Below are 20,413 nucleotides of genomic sequence, written 5' to 3' on the forward strand. Positions count from 1 at the left end.
TAATAAGTACCTAGAGATAAAAAAAAATGCGCGAGTTCAACGCTTCACATTTTATCGCAGTTTCATCATGGCCTATAACGACCACCCGGCTAGCCCTCGCGACATTAATTTAACGCGAGAGCAAATGGTACTTTGCGAATAAAATCACATTCCAGTTTAATATCGCAGTGCGTGATTCTGTGCCGTATTATACATAACTGTTTCAAAAAAGAAATATTAATTTAATGAAGAAGTATATTGAGCGAAACGCTACGCTACGTAGAAAATAATTACGCATTCCTGCCAATCCGGATTCGCGTAATAGTATCTCTTTGGAATGAAAATATGATGTAGTTTTTGTAGCACATTATTACTTTGCGCGTTAACCTGCCTTGTTAATTCGTTTTGAAGATTTCGTTCCATTCGCGGGTATACTACGTCGTCGGCGTACCGTGCAGGAAATCGTGGAAATTCGTGGTGACCAGCGTGTCATAATTGCGTTGCCCGATAATTGTCGCGTAATTGTTGTCGCGGCGGTGGTCGAGCAAACTCCAACCTCGCTTCTTATTTTCCTTCGACGGAGGGGGCTAATTTCGTTTATAATCGAGTTACGACGAGTACCTCGTAAAATGTTTTACCAACGGTAATATAACAATCGCACGAACGGGGTCGTTAAAATCATCGTTCCTGTATTTCTCGTTGGACACTCGAGGTATCAGTTTGGAGGCACGATGGTTAAGAATCGCTGGTCCGTAGCCTCGAGCAATCCGCCGTTGAATTCCGGATGGGTCTTCAAACACGGCAATGTGTAACTCAAAACCGATTTACAACTGGGTGGAACGTTCGACCAGAGCAGAGAAGGGTGGTCCATCAGTGGCGTGATCGAAAACCATTGCAAGGTGATCGCGAGCGTAGTTCCCGTGTCCCTTGTGGCTGCGCAACAAAAGATGCTGTCGGATGAACAAACAACCTGTCATCGACAGGTGACTGCAATCGAGATTTCGCAAATGTCCGTCGTGTACCAAAGCCGACAAGTTAATGGAATCATCAACGGGGCAACGTGACTTGTTTGCCGACTTTGTCGTCTTTTGCCAACAGAGATGGCCGAGTTTTTCGTCTCGATAAAAGTGACAGATAACGAGTAAAGGATAAGCAATCTTTGATGCGTTGCTAACTGCTGTTCTTATTCATCGCCATCGAATAAAACGTTGACGTTTTCACTTTAGAGAGCGGGGACGCACTCGCGGATCAGTCTACCAAAAGAGACGTCTTTGTTTTTTCTACGCAGTCATTCGATTCGTCCTGTGCGTTCGTGCACAATTGGACGATCAAAGGCGCGATAGTCAGGGCCTTTCATAAAGTAATTAAACTTGGAATGTTACGGGACTCATTAAACGCAGAGAGGCGCTCCTCGTGACTGGCGTGCAAACGTTTACGTACCAATGCGTCTCCAATATTCGCGATGCCGAGAAATTCAGATTTAATGAACAGAGACCGCACGCGGAAATTCTCACGATAAAGGCTGAAATCTATGGCGTTTAGATGCTGCGTCGGCTGCACAGGTTATGACGGAATACGAATTTCAGCTCGTAACAGCGACAATAGGTACAGCTGCACCTTCGATGATAATCATAAATAGTTAATCTTCAGATGTTATCTTTAGTACCGTGAATGACTCGAAAACGTTGAATGTTTGAATAATTTGTGTCCGGGCTGTTGATTCGTTGGGTGGGAGGTACAGAGTCCGGGTGGGAAAGTCTGAAATTCTCCGTTAAAAGGGCAGGGTACAACCGGCTGATCGAGCACCCGTCACTGACAGACGTCTAACCGACATTTTCCAATTCGTGCGGCCATTCACCGAGGCTCCGATCGACAAAAGCGCTGGCTCTTTTGCAAATTGCAAATTGCAGCGCGGCTGGTGCGCCGCTTCTTTCCCGCTGAAAAAAAAAAAAAAAACGAATCGTCCGAGCGGTCATTCGCTGCGAAACATCGACGCTCGCGATACGTTCCTTCAATTTCCTCGAGACTTCCATTACACGCACACTTTGATCTTCCACGAATACGAGGCCGCTTTGCAAGCGTCAGAGGATCCATAGTGTTCGTTCCACGCGAACTTTCTCTCTCGCGATGCAACGTCGAACGGTTTCCTGGTTGCTTTTTCCGCGAGCCCCTGACCCCTGAAAAATAACCTCGAATGAATGGAACTTCGTAGCAAGCCTCGCGAGTCGATCGCACGAATTTAGACGCAAAGAGGAGGAATTAAGAACGCGTTGAAGAGTACGTAGCAAATAGGAGTTTTGTTCTAATTGCAATTTTTGCAAAGACTGTACGTTTACCGATACGAAATTCTTTCGCCGTACCTAAAACTGTAAGAAATTACAAAAAAAAAAAAGAGATAGCGAAGTTTTTCCTAGTTTTCGACTACCCCTCTTAGATATCGGACTTCGTAGGAAGCAGCGCTAAGTTTACGTCGATATTCATGAGAATAATATCCGCCGTTTCCCGATATTGGCTCCCGCGGCGTGTTTGTCTTTCAAATTTCTTCCATCGTCTTGTTTGTTTCTTCGGCACATATTTGACTCTTGTAACGAACGTGATAGTACGTACATGATAGTACGTCGCACGTTCGGTGGTTTCATCTCGTATCGGTTCCTGTCGACTTACGAAGATCTGTTCCGTTCTTCAACGGCATTAAGTTTTGCCCATCTGCAAGACAAATCACGCCTGTGACATCCGCGCGTCGAAGCTGGACGCTTCGCCTTACAGACAATCGTCAATGTCCGCGAAGGCGCCGTTGAGTAAACTGGCGCCGGTCACGGATGACTAGCACGACCAGTCGACGTGTTAACAGGCGGATCGACTGCGGAAAACTCCACGGAGACACATTGACCAGAGATCCTTGTCTCTGCGGTTGAAACTACGGGAGCTAGGTTCGATGTCCTTTGTCAGTTTCTCGACTCGTCGTCTTATCTTCTCCTTCTATTGGACCTCTGCGTCTCGACCTGCATCGTCGAGCTGCGGCGACTAGTCTGATTTTGCGGTCAGCCAATTAAACGTTCAAAGGGATCGCAGCAAGGGAAATTCAATTGTCTTTGAGGGGATTGTTCGGCGATGAAATCTTCGCGATTCGATGCGGATGACATTTGTCAACCACAGTTCCTTCCTTCGACTCCTTTTTTTTTTTTCAGTTATCCTCGCTTCGGAAGTAAAGAGCATTTTGGTTTGTCGCCTCAAAGAGATCGATTCACCTGTTTCCTTACAAAAATTCTTGACAATTTTCTGCAATGGTCTTTTGACAGCCAACGGGAGAAGACGATTCATGCCGGTCTCGAGGAAATTGTATTTTTATATCACGGTTTTCAGCCGTGCTACTCTTATTACGCTTCCGAGTAGTCGTTTATTAACGCGATACAGCGACGGGAAAATGAAATGGGAGGCTGTTATGGTGATAATGAACACAGTAATCGGCCTCCCCTTCTAGGGGAGCCGGCGGCCGCATTATTACTCCGGAAGTTTATTTATTCGCGAGAACAAAGAACTTCGGTCGAAAGCGAAACCCCTCCTGTTCGTTATCGTCACCTCGTGACGACGACTTTCCGTTGCCTTGTCAGAGCGGAACATCGACGAAACGCTGTTTTAACGCTCGTAATCGTTCGCGACATTAAGCTTTTGTCTCTTCCCTTTTCTCCTTTGCAGTTAAGCTCCAGTTACAGCTTCCCGTTCGTTCGCTCGAGCGGCGAACGGGAACGAAAGGGGTTCCTTTATCGGCCATGGATGACGCCACTTTGCGTGCATGGATTTTCACATGCTTTCGCGCAGGACCAATCGATCAGGCTGATTTCCTGTCGCTAGAGTCTATCACTGTGTAGCTCCTCGATCGGTACTGTACGAACTCGAAGAAAATGTAATGCATGATGTTTGCGAAAAGAATTAGTATCAGGTGGAATTAAATTCTGAAAAAGTTACTACTATTATTCCAACATGAACAAAGAGTACGACGTTTTCGTACAAAGTTAGTCGACTCTCTGTGAAGTCTTGCACAGCGACAAAGGGAATCCAATTTATTCCTTTGAAATCTGAAGAACCCTCGCGCAACGCCTAAGAGTGCCTGCATGTAGGTCGATCGCAACAATCTCGTAGGCGTTATAGAAATTAGCACCCTACAATTTGACGCGAGAAATTGCACGGAAACGGTACGAGGGATATGTTTCTTGGATTTTTATTAAATAACGCGTCAATAGAACCGCACCACCGTACATCCAGCTTCGCGCTGCGGTCGTTACATTAGATACAAAAAGGTGCATTACTCGAAAACGTCGTCGACAAACTAATCATACCATGAATAATATTATAATTTACACGCGGTCTAACGGATGGCTCCTGACATCGGCGGGGCGCGACCGTCGGACCATATTTTCCTCCTCCATCGGGCGTTGAACAGGTTCTTCCGTGTCGCCTGTTCTTCGATTTTGACGACAGATTGCGTCGTTTAATGGGAGTCGGTGCAAGGTCCTGTCGCGTCGTCCGCGCACACGCACGTCCTGCTCCCCTGACCGTCCGGCAGACACAATTGGTCCTTGTTACACCTTCCGTTCTCGTATTGACAGACGTTGCTCACTGTATCGGGCAAACGTGTAATCGACGAGTTAATTGGGATCGATTCATTTTTATTATGAAAAGTGATTCGTAAACGACTATAAAATTAAACGTGGATGCGTGAAACTTTTTTTAAAATTCTGATTGGTTGCGGTGACCGCAGAATAAATTGAAGTTTCGATTTGCGCTATGCTTTCTGGGACACGCTAATATGCAGTTTTAAAGGAATGATCAATTTTACGGAAAGACACGTCGAACACTGACATAAAACTTGATTTACCTCTTGGACATGACTCAGGAACGACGACTATTCCGTATAATTTACCGCTTCCGCCCGGTGGTATCGATATGGTCGGCTTCCTGTCCCCGCTGCTCTTCATGGCAACCTCGATTTTGTGTCTGCGACGGTAAATAATGGATGATTTAAAGTATCTTCGAGTTTGTCCGCTTTATTTGATTCTGGTGGCTCGCTACAACTATCCCACTTACTATTTCATGTTCGAACTTCGCGAAAATACAATCACGATCGTGGTCAAAACAAGCATTATTTATGCGATTTTATATTACGTTCCATCATACACAATTTACAAGAGCGATCAGAGCGCGATTTCGTAGCGACTTACGTTTTCCAGTCGGTCCAGTAGTAATTCTGCTGCGAGATCGCCAAACCGAACGGATAAGTGAGCTCGTTGGCTACCACCTTGATATCCCTGCTATCGATCTCCATGCAGTCTGAAACGATTATTGACAAAAACGGAACGGCGGGGGATTATCGAGTTAAGCGCAACGATCACGGGGGCGTCTATTACCGGTGAAATTTCATGCTAGGTCTGTATTTACTTATCGTGAACGTCCCGGCATCCGCCCAGCATAGCTCATCCGTTGCCCAATCGATACTTAATGAATTCGGTAGCTTGACGTAATTCCCTTGAAGGAAGATTGCACGGCCGGTCCCGTCCTCGTTGGCCCACTCCAATTTCGGCGCGGCACGGTTCCAATCCGACCAGAATATCTTCCTGAAACATCCAAATTTTCATACCTTGTACGATTATTGTTTACGTTATCGTTAGATCCAAGTCCTCGGTGCTATCCTCATCGGAGCCAACCGTACGAATTCTTTAAAAAGATTCCCACGAACTCTTCCGAGGAATACTTACCCCCTGTACGGGTGAACGGCTATACCCCTGGGATTAACCAGTCCGTCGGAAACGAGGACCTTACGTTTCTTCGTATCGAGATTGGCGACCTCTACTGTCGTCTTGCCGGAGTCGGTCCAGAAAATATTTCTGGAAACCCAATCGACCGAGAGTCCCTCGGGGCTGCTCACTTTCGGTAGGAACGTCTCCGCCATCGATCCGTTATAACTTAACTCGATTATTCGACTACCTGCCAAGTAAATTTTGTCTAGACTGTGACTTTGGGATGATTTAGCTTCGACTTTCCAACGTTTCGAGACGTTTAACGCTTATAGCACTTCCATTCAGCGAATGCTACTTTGAGTATTAATAACTAGACTGCGGATTTCCCTGTTTACATTTACGTTTAGTACCCTGTTTACGTTTAGTACATGATTCGTAGGTAAACACGTCGTAAATGCATGAAATTCACAGTCTATCTAATTACCTACCTGTGATATCGCTGGAATACGCCTTCCCGTTCAGGCAATCGATGTCGATCGCGATCGCCATTTGCGTGTACGCTATGTAAATTGGAAACCCTGGTGCCTCGCGCGTCGGTGTCAACGGTATCCTGAGCGTGGCCATTCCTTGGTTAACCAGCAGGAAGTTCGATTCGTGTCTTGGCCGCGGTTTGCAATCAGCTCCATCGCCCGTGTAACCGTCGTTGCATACACAAGCGAACTGATTCTCTCCGGCCGCCACGCAAGTCGCGTCGGGCGAGCAAAGAGTCGAATCGTGTCTGCAAGACGATTGAGGCAGACACGTCAACCCATCGCCGTAAAAGCCCTGAAAGTATCCAGAACTCCTTGATGTTTTACTTGTGACACGAATGATCGTTTACGCGCATCTGTTGCACACGTTTCGGGTAAGCTCGTCACGAAAAGTCGCTCGAAATACCGTTTCTTAAACAATTGGTGTAGGTATAAATAAATGATTGGTGTGGGTATAGCTACTACTGCTTCAGATGTTTTAGAGATAGGAAAAAGCATCTGTCGGTATTCATTAGTCCAATAAAAGTCCGCCCATTTCCGCTCTTCGCTGCACCCGCGAAGCGGTATACACTGTCTGACCACGCGCTGGCCGTTTCTACTGCGGGCACCGCGGCCGGCCTGCTCGCGTCTGGCCGTTGTGTCTATATCTACTTTCTGCTTGTGCATCGTTGCGTAAGGGACGATACCTTATATCTTCTATCAGTTTCTAATGCAGTAAAGGAAATCGATCGTGGAAACTATTGAAATGCGTTTCCCAAGCATACGCTAAACTTATCGTGATCCCTGCATACAGAATTTACGCGGCAACGCCACGAGGACTTAACTCAGACCTAATCGATTCGGATTATTCTGTCGATAATCGATACTACCATCGCTGTCTAAGTCCTCGAATGCAACGAACATACCGGTTGGCAGACGCAGCCGAAGTTTGCGGACGTCTGGTTGTATCCGCAGACCGCGTTCCTGCCGCAGTTATTGAGAACGTTGCAGCCGATATGATCCTCGACACATTGGCGAATCCCGTCCCCGTTGTATCCGTCGATGCAAACGCACTTGTAACCACCGCCACCAGCGGATACGCACCGCGCATTCACGTGACACTGGGATGGATTTGTCGAGCAATCGGACACCACGCAGCGACCGTCCACCATGCTGAATTCAGGGTTACAAGTGCACTCGTGCCGCGAGCTGGATGGATTGTAAGAGCACCGTTCGTTCTCCGAGCAATCCTCGTCGCCGCTGCATTCGTCTACAGGCCAGAGAAAAACGTTGTAGCGCCAAACGATAGCACTGTCAAGGGGGAAGTCCGGTTTGAAGAGCACGTTGGAAAAGTATCGGATGCATCGATTTCCAATTTTATATATATTTTCTTTTCTATCGGCGCGCCAAACAAGCCTAAATTTACGCTCTCGGGATCGAACTACTCCCTTGAACAATCGAAATTCGATACGGTTAGGGGACGTTCCTCGTGCGAACATGCAACGAATCGCGAGCGTGGATCGACCAGCGAGTGAAAGGCTCGTGTGTTCAAAAACGTAGAAGACGAATAGGAAAAATAATAGCATAATATGTGACCGATGGGACTGCAAGTAGTTCCGTCGCCTTCGAATCCTGGATTGCAGACGCACTTGGCCACACTTGGCGGCTCCTCGTGCTGGCAGGAAGCGTTGGGATCGCAGATGTCCACGTCCAAGCAGGACACCTCTGCGCCAGAACAACACACCTCTTTCATTGATTTGTCATCGATGTACGGTCTCCACTCGTACGTGGGACGGCGAATAATACTCGAGAATCGCGAAATGGGGAGCAAGACGCAAGTGAACGTACCTGTTTTCGTGCACTCCATACCGTCACCCTCGAAGCCTGAGTTGCAGCGACACTCGTAGCTAGCGGTGCTCGCCACGTAGATGCACTGAGCGTAGGGATGACACCTGTTCACCACGTTGCACGATACTGTACATAAGCGTGCGCAATTACGATAACGGTCGGTCAGTGACGCCGTATTACCTCACGTCCGAAATTTATGAAGCGCCCACGTGAAGCATTATCTTCGATCGAATTTTAGAGACGACTTTCGGTTAGAAGACTTTCCCGATGCGTGGACTGTCGCGTCGCTCTTTGTACATTTTATATTTTCTTTATACCTTTATTTTATCTCTTCGTTCGAATAGCTATCGCGAATTTCATTTTTTCCCCATTGAAGAGAAAGGGACGCGATGTTTTCCGATAAAACCATTTCCGCATTTTTTCCCCGTCGATGCAACGCAATCGATGACGCGACAATCGACGCGCCGCCGATTAAATTCAATCGTGTAGTGGAGAAATCGAATATAATGTAGTGAACTTAATTAAAGTGTGCGCAAAGCGTGACGCCCGTGCCGCAAAATTGTTAATTGGTCAAATTAGCAGAAGCGAAGCGTGGTGTGTCGTACAGTGAACTCCTGATGGGCCCATCGTTTCGTGGTTGTATCCAGGCCGAGGCACGCAAATCTCCTCCGTACGGTCGTAATCGTATCCCCAGGGACAAATGCAGTAGTCTTCGTAGCATTCCGGGACCGGGCGTGCCGATACTAAAACGCACGATGCAACCGTTCGTCGCAAGCGGTTAGTAAACGTCGTATCTCTATTCGGTTCGCGTCATGACTTCGTGCTATATCGACGTACTCGAATCATGTTTTACGTGCGATTAGTCATGCATAATTTCATTTGCTCGCGTCAAACCCTTGAGAGAAATTGAATTCTTAAAAGTATGTATTTTCATATCGGTACGAATACTCTGCTGTCCAATGTTCGTTCGGTAAATTGTATTCGATCGAAACTCGGAGTAAGAATTCAAATTCGCGACGAGAAAATCTGCCTCGTGCAAATGATCGTGTTTATATTCCCTTGTAACGATGGAAATAAGTAACGTGTAACAAGACTTTGTCCGACGAGGTCGAAAAAATTTAGCCCGAACCTTTAATACTTACAGTCTCGATCGTAGAGAGCGGTTCTGGGATCCTCCACTTCCTGGCGAATGCATTCGTTGTTTCGATATTCCCAACCTCCGGGGCACCAGCACATCTCCTCCAAGCACTGTGGTTTCGGTGGTCCGTCCGTTGTGGTCTCGTCCGATTCCGGCGCGCACGTGTAACCATCGCCTGAAAACGATTGCCATCATCAGAACGGAAGCTGATTACGAAAGCACGTCAATGGATCGCGGATTCGTAATACTGGTTTTCCTACGAGATTCTACGCGAATCGTTCGCCACAATCGCCAACCTCCATTGTAATTCAATTTGAACGCGAGACATGTGCACGAATTGTTTCCACCGAGTCCCTTTTCTAACTTTCTGGCTCCAAACGAAGACTTAGCGTGACACAGTGAAACTTGTTACTTGCAAGTTCGCCATTCTGGATGGTATTAAGTGTAGCGCTTGCTCTGTTAAACTGTCGGCCGAAATCAATTCTAGTCGGCGAAGTGTTCAAGAATTGCTTTCCAATGGGAAACAGGTGTTTGTGGGAAAGTTTAGCGACGATTGCAATAATTATTGCAGGGATTTCGAACCTACCATGATTCTATTTCAAGGCGGGACCATACTCCATGTTGGAAAATAGAATAAAATTTACGCACCGGAGGGTTAAGAAAAAGGGGTGGCCAACGGTATCATTTAAAATTGCGACTTCTTGCGGCGATGCTGTCGCGGGAACGATGCGGTCAATTAGCTTCCACGGCACGCACGGTCTCAAAGGTTATTTCGGAGGTTACATTTGTCATACCGTTCTTCAAGCTACTCAGCTTTTTATGAGCGTTCTCACAGGTCGCGATCTCCAGTTCTAACCACGATTTATGCTCGAGTGGATTCAAATCTGGAGTACCAGAGTATTTCAGTCCTCGGCTGAAATGAACTCGGGAACATTGTTCCATTAGCCACCCTTGAGTTGTTTTTGCTTTACAAGCCTGAGAGAAATTTGTTGGGGAGTACCACATTCGCGTAGGGGAAAGAGTCTTACTCAGGGGTTTTACCGATCCTTCCTCTTGTGTTAAAGAATTCAAGATTTTTATATTCCACGGGACAGTCGATAAATTATGATCCAAACTTGAACAAAAATGAACAACATGTTTGGACCAAAATCTCTGTTTATCAACATCGTTTACCCAACGATACAATAATATTATCACGCAGCTTACTCGGTACAGCTAATTCCTACGCGAGCTTACCAAGATAACCTGGTAGACAGATGCAGACATGCTTCTCCCCGTCGAAACTGCAGAATCCATTGGGCGAGCAGTTATCCTCGGCGTCGCAGGAACCTGCGAGAAATTACGAGATAACTGTCGCGACATCGACTCGTAAAATATTTTACTGAAAAATTTGTAAATTCCTATACCACGTTGCAAGGGGTAGCAACCCTGTTCGGTGTCTTCGAAACCTGGCATGCAGCTGCACCTGGGCATCCCTTCGACCATCACGCATTGCTCGTAATTACCGCAACGCGTCTCCTCGCACGTGGCAAGTCCTACATTTTCAACAGAGGATGCATCGGTTACTGGCAACGAGTAAAGCAAACCATCCGCGCGAGCCAGTTGTCCGACTATCGATTTTCATCTCGTTTGAACGCTGGCTCGACGTTGGTACGCGATTATCAAGGCATGGTAATTTCGTCGACGATATCTTTTATCGATAAACTTACTCTCGCAAACGCGACCATCTCCGGAGAAGCCAGGTCTGCATTGGCAGGTGTGTGCACCCTCTTGATTGATGCACTGTGCGTCCGGAGAGCACATGTGATTGCCGGCGGTGCACTCGTTCACGTCTACGCAAATTGCGCTGCCATCCTCTTCGTATAAATATTGATATCTGTACATAACGATAAGCAAGTGACTGTTAAGTTCTGAAATATCGTGCTAAGATAATGATTGGTAAATTCCGCGAAGATCAGGTGCTTACCCTGGATTACAAACGCATTTAAAATCGTCTCCTTCGACGACACAGCTGCTGTGATCGGTACAAGTCTCCCTTCCTTGAATGCAAGGATCCTCCTCATCTAGAGGCGCGACTTTCGTGTTGACGGCGAAACGTATGATTCCTTCGGTGGCTTCGTAAGTCGTGACACCTCTGAAGTACTTGAGTCGCGTGGTGTCGTCTTCAGGATCGACGGACAAATACGGGCACTCCTGATAGACGATCGTCTGATCCTGCGTGAAGCTCATATCCCGTTCTTCGCTTCCATCGTTCACCTTGCAAATTCTTTCGCTACGCGCGCGAATCACTCCGGCTTGTGCTCTGGTGTAAAGTTCGTCGTAGTCGCCATAATCTACTCGAGCCGTCGATTTCAACGACGGTAGTGTACCCGTGATTTCTGATTCCATTTTCAGTTGCCCGAAGACGTCCAGCCCGAGGTAATTGCTTCGTATCGTCACCTTCTCTCCCGTCGCTGGGAACGTCACTTCCGTCGTGTGATTGAACAGGCCACCTAAGTCCATCGCGTACGAGATATAATTTTTGTAATTTTCGGTTGTTCCGGTCGATCACCGATTAACGACCAAGAGACAAGCGTCGAATAAAACTAACAAACGTCGCGATGAACATCGCGCGCTCGATGTTCATCGCGACGTTTGTTAGTTTGTTAACGAAGAAGACTGATAATTGACTAATTACGAACTGGCATCGGTGATTGATAGAAAATCGAAGAATCGTTAAAAGGGAGGCTAACAATCATCCCCTGGTACCTGTCAACTGATATCCGTTCTTCGTTTCGCCAACCGGTTTAGCGAACAGCCAGCCAATCACCCCGCCCAGATTGCCGAGCAGCTGGAAACTGGCGCCGATTTCCTCGGGCACCCTCGACAGAGCCGTGTACGTCCTTCCATCCTTCGTTTGCACGTAACACTGCAGATCCCTCGACGGGAACTCGATGCCATTTATCGTCCCGGAAATGCGTCCAATTACGCGAAGAGGAATGTCTGTAAATTTTTTACGAACCATCAACATTTTCCTCCCAATTATTTTAACCAATCCCTCGAAGGTATAAAACATTTACTCTAAGGATCCGCGCTAGCGTGTCATTCGTTTTGAAATATCTACTTGAAAAGTAGTCTTCGGACTAACCGAATTTTCCTCTCTGAGATTACCGTATTCGCTGTTAGAAGCTTGTAATATTCGTTTAGGTCTTCGACGTCGCGTAAAGAGATGTACGACGCTCATCTCGCAAATTTGGTCTTTTACGAAGCCATCGAAGTACCAGATGGACACTTTTCGTCAACTATGAATAGATCAGAGAGCGACGACTCTCAAAGGGGCTGGTTAAAGTCGTGAAAGCACCAGGAGACCCTTTGGCAGCGAATTTTTACGTTCCGCGGCCACCGGAAAGGGTCGCGATTCTTGGATAATTAGAGGGCTCTTAAGTTTCGCGACACCGTCGACGTTTCTTACCGTTCGGTTGACAGGATTTGCCATTCCCGAAGAATCCTTGCTTGCAGTGGCAGCAGAAACCGACCTCGTAGTCGACGCACGTTGCTTTGCTGTGGCAAGTCGTTGCCCCTGTTCTACAGCTGGCAGCCTGTTTCGCCGTGTTGACGTCTAAACAATAAAGAATCCATGGTAGACTATCCCGAAATAGCCATGAAAATTTGTTTTATCCTGAAATAACTTACCCTCGATATTATCAGGTACCATGATGTCCTGATCATCGGAGGTTGGTCCGACTTGGAACACCCACTGTCCCGGTCTATTTACATTGGACCACCTGGAAAGCAAACGTTCTTACGATCCTGCTGCGCCAATTATCAAGGACTAATCTTCCGACTCACTTATCGACGTTCTGTATTTGATCCGTCCCGGATCCCTTCAAGGTGTACATTCTTCCCTCGCTCATAAATCCAGCTTGCGCCTTGGCGTCCGGTAGACCGCTGGGGTGCGATTCGCCTTGAATCCACTGTATCCCATTATCCGGGTACAGCAACTCCACGTAGGAATGCGTGCCGTTCGAAGCGATCGCCACCTGGTACGTGTTCACCTACGGAGAAGCAGCGTCATCAGGAATTCCACTAACGTCGCGATAATTAAGGGACTACACCTTGACTGACTCGAAGCAAGCGCTATTGTCTACGAATTCTTTAAATAGTGGAATTCAATATTTCACGTTCGGGTGACGAATGAATTCCTATACATCCATTGTATTCGTCATCTCCTATTGTTCGAATTGAATTCTGTTCGTTCTTCTTACTTTGTCGCTTCCCTCGTTGTAGTAGCCAACGTCCAGCCAGGTAGCGAGGAACACGTGAGTGGGCGCGAAGCCAGCGGCGTCCCTGAACGCGCCACGAACCATCGCTCCAGCTCTGGCTAGAACGTCAGGAGAATCCGTTTCGCCGTAATAGACCCTTCCGGATCCTCTGGTGTCGACGTGGGTGTAGAGCGGCGCGATAACCGGATCGTCTAGCGGGAACGCGATATTGAAGAACCTCTGCATCGCTCTGGTGAAAGAGAGGACGCCGTTTCCGTTTACCTGGAACGGGGTCAGATAACCCTTTTAGCCATTCATCCCTGGTCGCTCTTTACGCGAAAGTAAGAGTCGAAAGAAAAACCTCTGGAATATTCAACGTGGCTCTTTAATTAAAACCCCCATTACTCGAATGAGATCGCTGATCTGCTGAATCTTAGGAAGATCAAGCACTGGGAACGTTCGTTATCCAGTTAGATGCGAATATAAAATTCTCACGAGACGCTGATCTCGATCTAATCCGTTCTGTCATACTTTTATTCGTATACTTCATTTCGTTCTAGTCTGTCTATCATTTGATACGTAGTCGGTAGCGATTTTGTTTGCGTCGTTTCGTCGATTGTCTAAACTAAAAGGCGCGCGCGTTGCTCCACATTCGCCGCGGGAGCAGCTGTCCCCTCAGCCAGGGAAATGTTTCTCGTCATTAACGGGACGAAATTAAAACTCCGTGGAAAGACTATTTTTGCTCGCCGCGAATGTTCCAGTCTACGCTCCCGTCTGGACCAATCTCTCTCGTCGCATATTTTCGTCTCGACGGAGATTGAAAATGGAAATTGAAGTCGCGTTAACGAAGCGTTACGAGTCGAGCTCTCGCTTTGGAGCCCCATGGTCCGCTTTAGAATCTTTTAAAGGGTTCTTTAATGGCTTGTACGTTTGTACCGTTGATTAAGAAAACCCTGGGCCGGAAGACGTTGAGTGGGAATTACAGACGCCAAACGTTGTAAGACAACTTTATCAAAATAGAGGGGCTACCTACTCGCTGTTTTCCAGACCGGGAGAGCAACTGTGTCCGGTAACTGGCGAAGTTTAACGCGACAACCGAATTCCGGTCTCGTTTCGCTCGATTCTCACGTCCCGGTTTCTAAACGCCGCTAATAGCGCGCGCGTAACTCGAAGTTCGCGCCAACAGTTCGACGCTCGTATTGTTTTCACGTGACGCTGATATCACGGGCGCCGCGACGAATTCAACACCCAGGCCGCGTATCGTTAAACGAGCGACCCGGTCACGCGAATTGACACGAATTAAACCGACGGAGCAATGATACTCCGGCGTTGCTGACCTGCCGTTAGATTCATCATCGCGCGCTTTAACTATCAACGTTGCTCTTGTACCAAACGTGTGGTACAGCGAAGCAGAACTTTCACATCGCTCGAATCAGTGTTTCTCAAACCTAGGATTCTTGTTATCAATTTAACAAAAATATTTAGTTATCGCTCGACATACGATCAATTTTTAAACGATTTCCATCTTCGTTGATTTAATTTCCTTTTTTTTTTACAATATCTTGCATCGGTTCGCCTCGTTGAAATTCGCATAATACGAAGCACGTCGCGGCGATCGATAAATCGATACAGGCTCGCGATTGCTCGAAAGTAGTCATCGAACGGGAAATCCTGTTTCACGCGGACGTTTTGACACAATGTCGAGTTTCCTCGACTAGCGAACGCGTTCGTGTCTCGCCTATCTTCGGAGCGGGGCTATCGCAGGGGTCGTAGGTCGAAGCTGAGCCGATGACACACACGCACACACGAAATCCGTGGTAAACGGCGACGTGGAGAAAACGATGAAAATAGATAGGATCGACTGGGAAGCAGTACGTGGAATCTATCCCGCGAGACGATTCTCTTCCTGATGTCGATGATTATACCCAGCGATTCATAAATAAAAACCATCGACGTTCAAACATCGTAACGTTTGCGCACAATTTGATCTCGAGTACTATTAAAAATTCTGCTCATTCTCGTCGGTGTACGATGCGTTAAATCTGTAAAGCACCACGTGGGATCTTCGAGCGACCCCAAGCCTAAATTATTCAATTTCAGTCGAATCAAGATAACTTGGAAACACGTAATCATGGCACAGGATTAAAGAGGTTAAAAGGGGGAGAATACCTAAAATGCTAAGTAATAATTCAATTAAGTCGATGAGTTGTTAATGAAATAACGAGGTTCGCGCCCCTGATATCATCCAAGGGAATGATATCTCGTGAATATTTATCGAACTGGTTGCGTTCGAAAAACAGGGAAGCATCGCTGCATGTGACAACTAAACGCGTGACAAGTATAATTTGGCGATTTTTTGCAAAAAGATGTGGGCCTGGAGGAAGTTTTTCATCGACCCGTTGCGATTATTCAGATTACCGGAAAAAGAGCTTTGACGAGCAAAACAAAAGGTAACTCGGTTCCCCTCCAATTTCCAAAGAAATTAGAGACGAAAGGAGATTTCGCAGCCGCTTGAAAACCGCGGGCCTCGAGAGCTTCAATTACCCAGGTGAACAACAACGGTTCCCCGCGCGACTGCGTTAAATACCAACTTTGTGCTCATTTAAACTTCAAAACTCGATCATTTCACGGGACACTTTGCAGGGATAACGAGATTCGACCGTCCCCCCACTGCGTCGACGTTTCGTGAAGCCAGTCGCGCTCATTCAGAGATGCGAAAAATCTTCGTCTAGATAGAAATGTCGAATAACGGTGCGAGATAACCAACATTTAACGCGTTATCTGTTCAACAAATTGCTTACAACCGAGTCGTATCTTTAATCAGAAGTTATTATAAGCCTCTTTTTTTATGGGAGGTTCGAAGAACGTATAATTGCATCAGTCTAATCTGGTTGCGTTTGGACACATTTTTATCGCAAAAACATCGTCAACTGATTAGCGACTTTTGCGGGAAGATATGTTTAAATAAAATTTTCTCCACCTCTACGTTCATTGAATTCTCTATGCCACGCGACATTCGACTGTGCTCGCCCGCGTCGCTGAAGAAAAAGAAAAAAAGGAATTTGCTTTAGCACGCGCTAACGCAATCGTGTAATCGGCCGCAATCATTTTGATGACTACGAATCGTCGACGATAACCGACGGAATGGAGATGATTGTCGTGTAGGTAGAGCTTCCAAGTAGACTGTCGCGGATATATCGCTGCGTATATCTGTGTCAATCGGTTTGTCACGAAATCGGCGAGGAGCTTTGCATGACAACATTTTTGGGTCGTTTCCACGAAATGAAACCTATTTTAATTGTGCCAAACCACGATCGAGTGCGTTTAGAAGAGTTAATTATTGGAAGTACTCGGAGGAACAAGGACAGGGTTAATTTAATTAACTGCCGAGTTAATAATTGGCCCTCGCGACGACATCGCGAACGATCTGGACGAAACGTGCAGAATTTCGCAACCGTCTTCCACATATCGTCCGTTAACTAATGTGGGAAAGCGTCAAGGCTAATTACCAGCGTTTACACCGTAAATCATCCGTCGTATTACCGTCCTTCTTGATAGACGCGTTGAATCCAGTGGCGTTTCCGATGACCGCGCGTTCAGCAGATGGTATCGTTGCAGAACCAACAGGTATTCGCGACTGCGCGTTGCTCGTAAGGGAACTAAACCCGTGTCTAATATTTTTCAAATGGTCCACCCGTTTGCTAGTTTCGTCAAACTTGACGTTTTGTTTCTCGTGAGTGTGCGTGGTTTCTTTGTCAGTTTTCACAATACGCGAATCAATCCCATGTTTATCCGGTTAATTAACGAGACGCGGATTGTCGTTTCGAAATTCCCGCTTCTCTCGCCGATTTATCGTGGGTTCTGGTGGTTTGCGTAACGGGGGCTCGTTAAACGTTTATCTGATGCGGGTGGAACGTAACTTTCAGTCGAGTGAAACGAATCAGGGGGAAGTTTCCGTTGCAAATCTGAACTATCGGGACGCGATCTTGATGAATGAAGACGCTCGAATACGTGGATGCTCGTCTCGTATCTCCGCGATCGATCGTCGAGTTCTTAACGATTCCTGCGCGATTATTCGTCATTACAAATGATTCATTTTTATTTTTCTACGACTGGCTTTGTTGCTTCTTTTCATTTTTCTTACAGCTCTTGTCTCTAAACTTGACTCGCTGCTATTATTAACCGAAACACTAATGTTGTTTTAACGCGATACTTTCTACTCTCCCGTCCGTTCGACGTGCACAAACTCGACATCCGAACGCGCGCACGCGTCATTAACGAGGCGTCGATGATTTGGCTCGACGATTGAGTTATTAACTGTGTCGATGAATGGAGCTGCCAGGGTACGTAGTCGACGCGTACGTGACAGATTATGCCTTCTCGTTATAGCAACTATCCATCGGTTCGGAAAATCGAGGTTTTATCGTGCATAGCATCTAAAGTAGCACGGCGAAGGACGCGAGCATTAGATCACCGAAAGCGAATCACGTTAATCGCGTTAACGACGATCGTCTGGTTGAAGTTAGGCGAACGATCCTCGAAGTCAGAAGTCGCGGGACGTAAATTGGCTCGGCCTCGTCGCGTGTTTCCCGGCGTGCTCGTAGTTTTTTACGGCGGCGCGTTTAATGAAAACATGACGCTGTCTCGCATGAGATCATGCACCTTGGCTGGCTCGGATCAATTAGAACGAAGATTCTCCCGGATATCTGAGCCGCAATCAACGTTCATTCACGCTAGCTAGCCGTCAAATCGGTTCGTGGAACGAGTGAGATCACCGAGTTCTGCAGGACTCCTCTAATCTGACTAGTGTTTGCGTACAATGACTCAACACTTTTCGCGCATAATCTACGCGTCAGTGGCCCGTTTTCCCGAAAATCTCACGGCCAAGGCCAGATAGTACCAAAGAAAATCTTATCTCTTCCGCTTTTTCCACGCTCGAACCGCTTTTTTTCATTCGTGCTACCACTGTCCGACGCAACACCTTCAGCTTTTGTGAAAGTGTAAATCAATATTTTGCTTCAAAATGTCTATTTACGTTACTAATTTGAGGATAGCGTAACGAACGGTATTTGTTTGGGGGCTACCAAATATCGGTCCTAATTCCTGTTCACTGATTTATGATCGCCAGCGACGATTACGAAAGAAATCGCAAAGTAATCACTGTCCAACCCTGATCGGAGCGTCTGCTCCTTTCACCGAGAACTCTTCGCGAACAGCGAGACTTTATCGCCTCTTTTTTTCTGCATTCGGTGACGAGTTGTCACGTCGCGACAGCGCGAGAAACACAGCTCGTGCGACGACCCAAGTGCAATTAAGCGATTGCGCGCCGGCTGGGGCCGTTTGACCGTCATCGCAGACAATGAATTCGTGTCATGCCAGAAGATGACGGCAGATTAGACCACGAGCCGAATTAAGGGGATGACTGAATCTTCTCCTACCCACCCCCCCACCCCCCCACCCCGCGGTTTTCCTTCGCTCGGCGCGAATTAATATTAACGAAGAAGATTACTCCGCCACGCCAACATGGCTCGCTTTGATCTTTTTCGCGCGACTCGATCAAGACACGAACATTTTTATAGCTGTATTAAAATAGCTATATTTTAAATCGAATCGTGTGTTATTTTACCATTAAATATATAGAAATTTTATTCGTTGATATAATCTTAATCCATATTACGACACGAATAGAAAGTCGTTTTCTATGGAGCTACTCTGCGATGGTTCGATATTTTCTAAATTCTCGAGTTGTCGGGTCTTCTTGTTAGGTAGGAGAGCAGACTTACACGACGAGTTTACGTTAGGGGAGCAGCAAACGCGTTTCATCTCGCGACGTTTACTTTATTTAAAACGTTAAATAAACCACCGCTCGGTTGAAGGTGGCTCCCTATTCCCGCGTCACGTGTAAACAACGGCACGCGCGACGCGTGTTTACAGTTTCGCGCGCTGGAAGAGTAAACGAGCCGCGGTAACGTTCAAATCTCCCCAGCGCGACTGTTCCGCGGTTTCCATGTGTATTTTTATGAGCACCGAAATTAACCACCGCCGGTTACCGGCCAACGCTGTCCCATGCAGATTCCTGACCGTCGTGGATAAAAATAACTATTTCTCGCCGAAATTGCATCCTGGTTTTTCTCTTTGCTCAAACAAATATTAACACGCGCGTACGAGTTGCCCGAAAGATCGTTGAACAGTGATTTTTCTTCGGTGCTCGAGAAAGTTTTGTACACAGGGCACGAAATAGTCAAGTATCGATAAATAACGATAAACGAAACGTGCACGAGTGTATATACCAGTATCCTTGATGAGGTTAGCTCCAAATCCACGGTGTACACATTCGAACGTAACGGCATCGAAGCTGACACGCTACCCGTACGAGTGAACCACGAGATAGACCAATTTAGCCAATGACAAATAAGACGCAATGATTAATGTTGACATGCATAGGTCACGGCGGATTCTGCACGAATCGTCTTTATTCTTGTAAAATTGGCCCCTGAATTATTTCGCTTAGGTTAACTCGACAGTTTATTAACGTCTCGACAAATGACGGTCGTAGAGCAACGATTGAGTTTTACTCACGAATATGATGTTGTAGATTTTGTCGTAGAAAGTGATGGGTGTCTTCAGGACAGTTTCCGCAGACATGAGCATTCCATTGCTGTCCGCTTGCAGGACCGAGGCGCCCGGTGTCGAATAAGGGTACAAATCGCTCTTGGATAACGCCGCGGCTAAGGGCACGAGCAGGGCCACGACGGCCACCAGCCGCAAGACGCTGGAACACGCGCGACGAGTCATTCTCTCGGACTGCCCTCACGCTACTGTCGATCGGCGCGGTTACGAGCCGTCGTCTTGCCCGCCCCCTAATCGCCTTTGCCCGCTCATCCTCTCTTCTTTTGAACCCACGAATCGGCCTCTGCTCTCTTCGGTACCACCGATAATTTCAAGCTCGGAAACCCCCACCCT

The 20,413-nt window shown here is 46.9% G+C and overlaps 1 protein-coding gene and 1 long non-coding RNA gene across 2 annotated transcripts in view; one reads left to right on the plus strand and one right to left on the minus strand.

Annotated features, from left to right (window-relative positions):
* Positions 1–20,413, plus strand: part of LOC128877261 (uncharacterized) — an 85,581-nt gene that overhangs the window by 62,958 nt on the left and 2,210 nt on the right. The window lies entirely within an intron of this gene.
* LOC128877243 (nidogen-like) lies at positions 4,183–20,347 on the minus strand. The gene is given in 23 exon segments (XM_054124387.1): positions 4,183–4,596; positions 4,856–4,974; positions 5,199–5,307; positions 5,416–5,591; positions 5,733–5,957; positions 6,199–6,539; positions 7,150–7,493; positions 7,820–7,948; positions 8,072–8,197; positions 8,677–8,814; positions 9,214–9,384; positions 10,446–10,538; positions 10,616–10,744; positions 10,919–11,085; positions 11,176–11,701; positions 11,958–12,191; positions 12,661–12,807; positions 12,882–12,973; positions 13,038–13,243; positions 13,454–13,732; positions 20,030–20,252; positions 20,254–20,293; positions 20,296–20,347. Coding segments are annotated over 23 exon segments (4,179 nt in total). The 5' UTR covers positions 20,333–20,347; the 3' UTR covers positions 4,183–4,468.

This window comes from Hylaeus volcanicus, chromosome 5 (assembly GCF_026283585.1).
Source record: "Hylaeus volcanicus isolate JK05 chromosome 5, UHH_iyHylVolc1.0_haploid, whole genome shotgun sequence".
Lineage (NCBI taxonomy): Eukaryota > Metazoa > Arthropoda > Insecta > Hymenoptera > Colletidae > Hylaeus > Hylaeus volcanicus.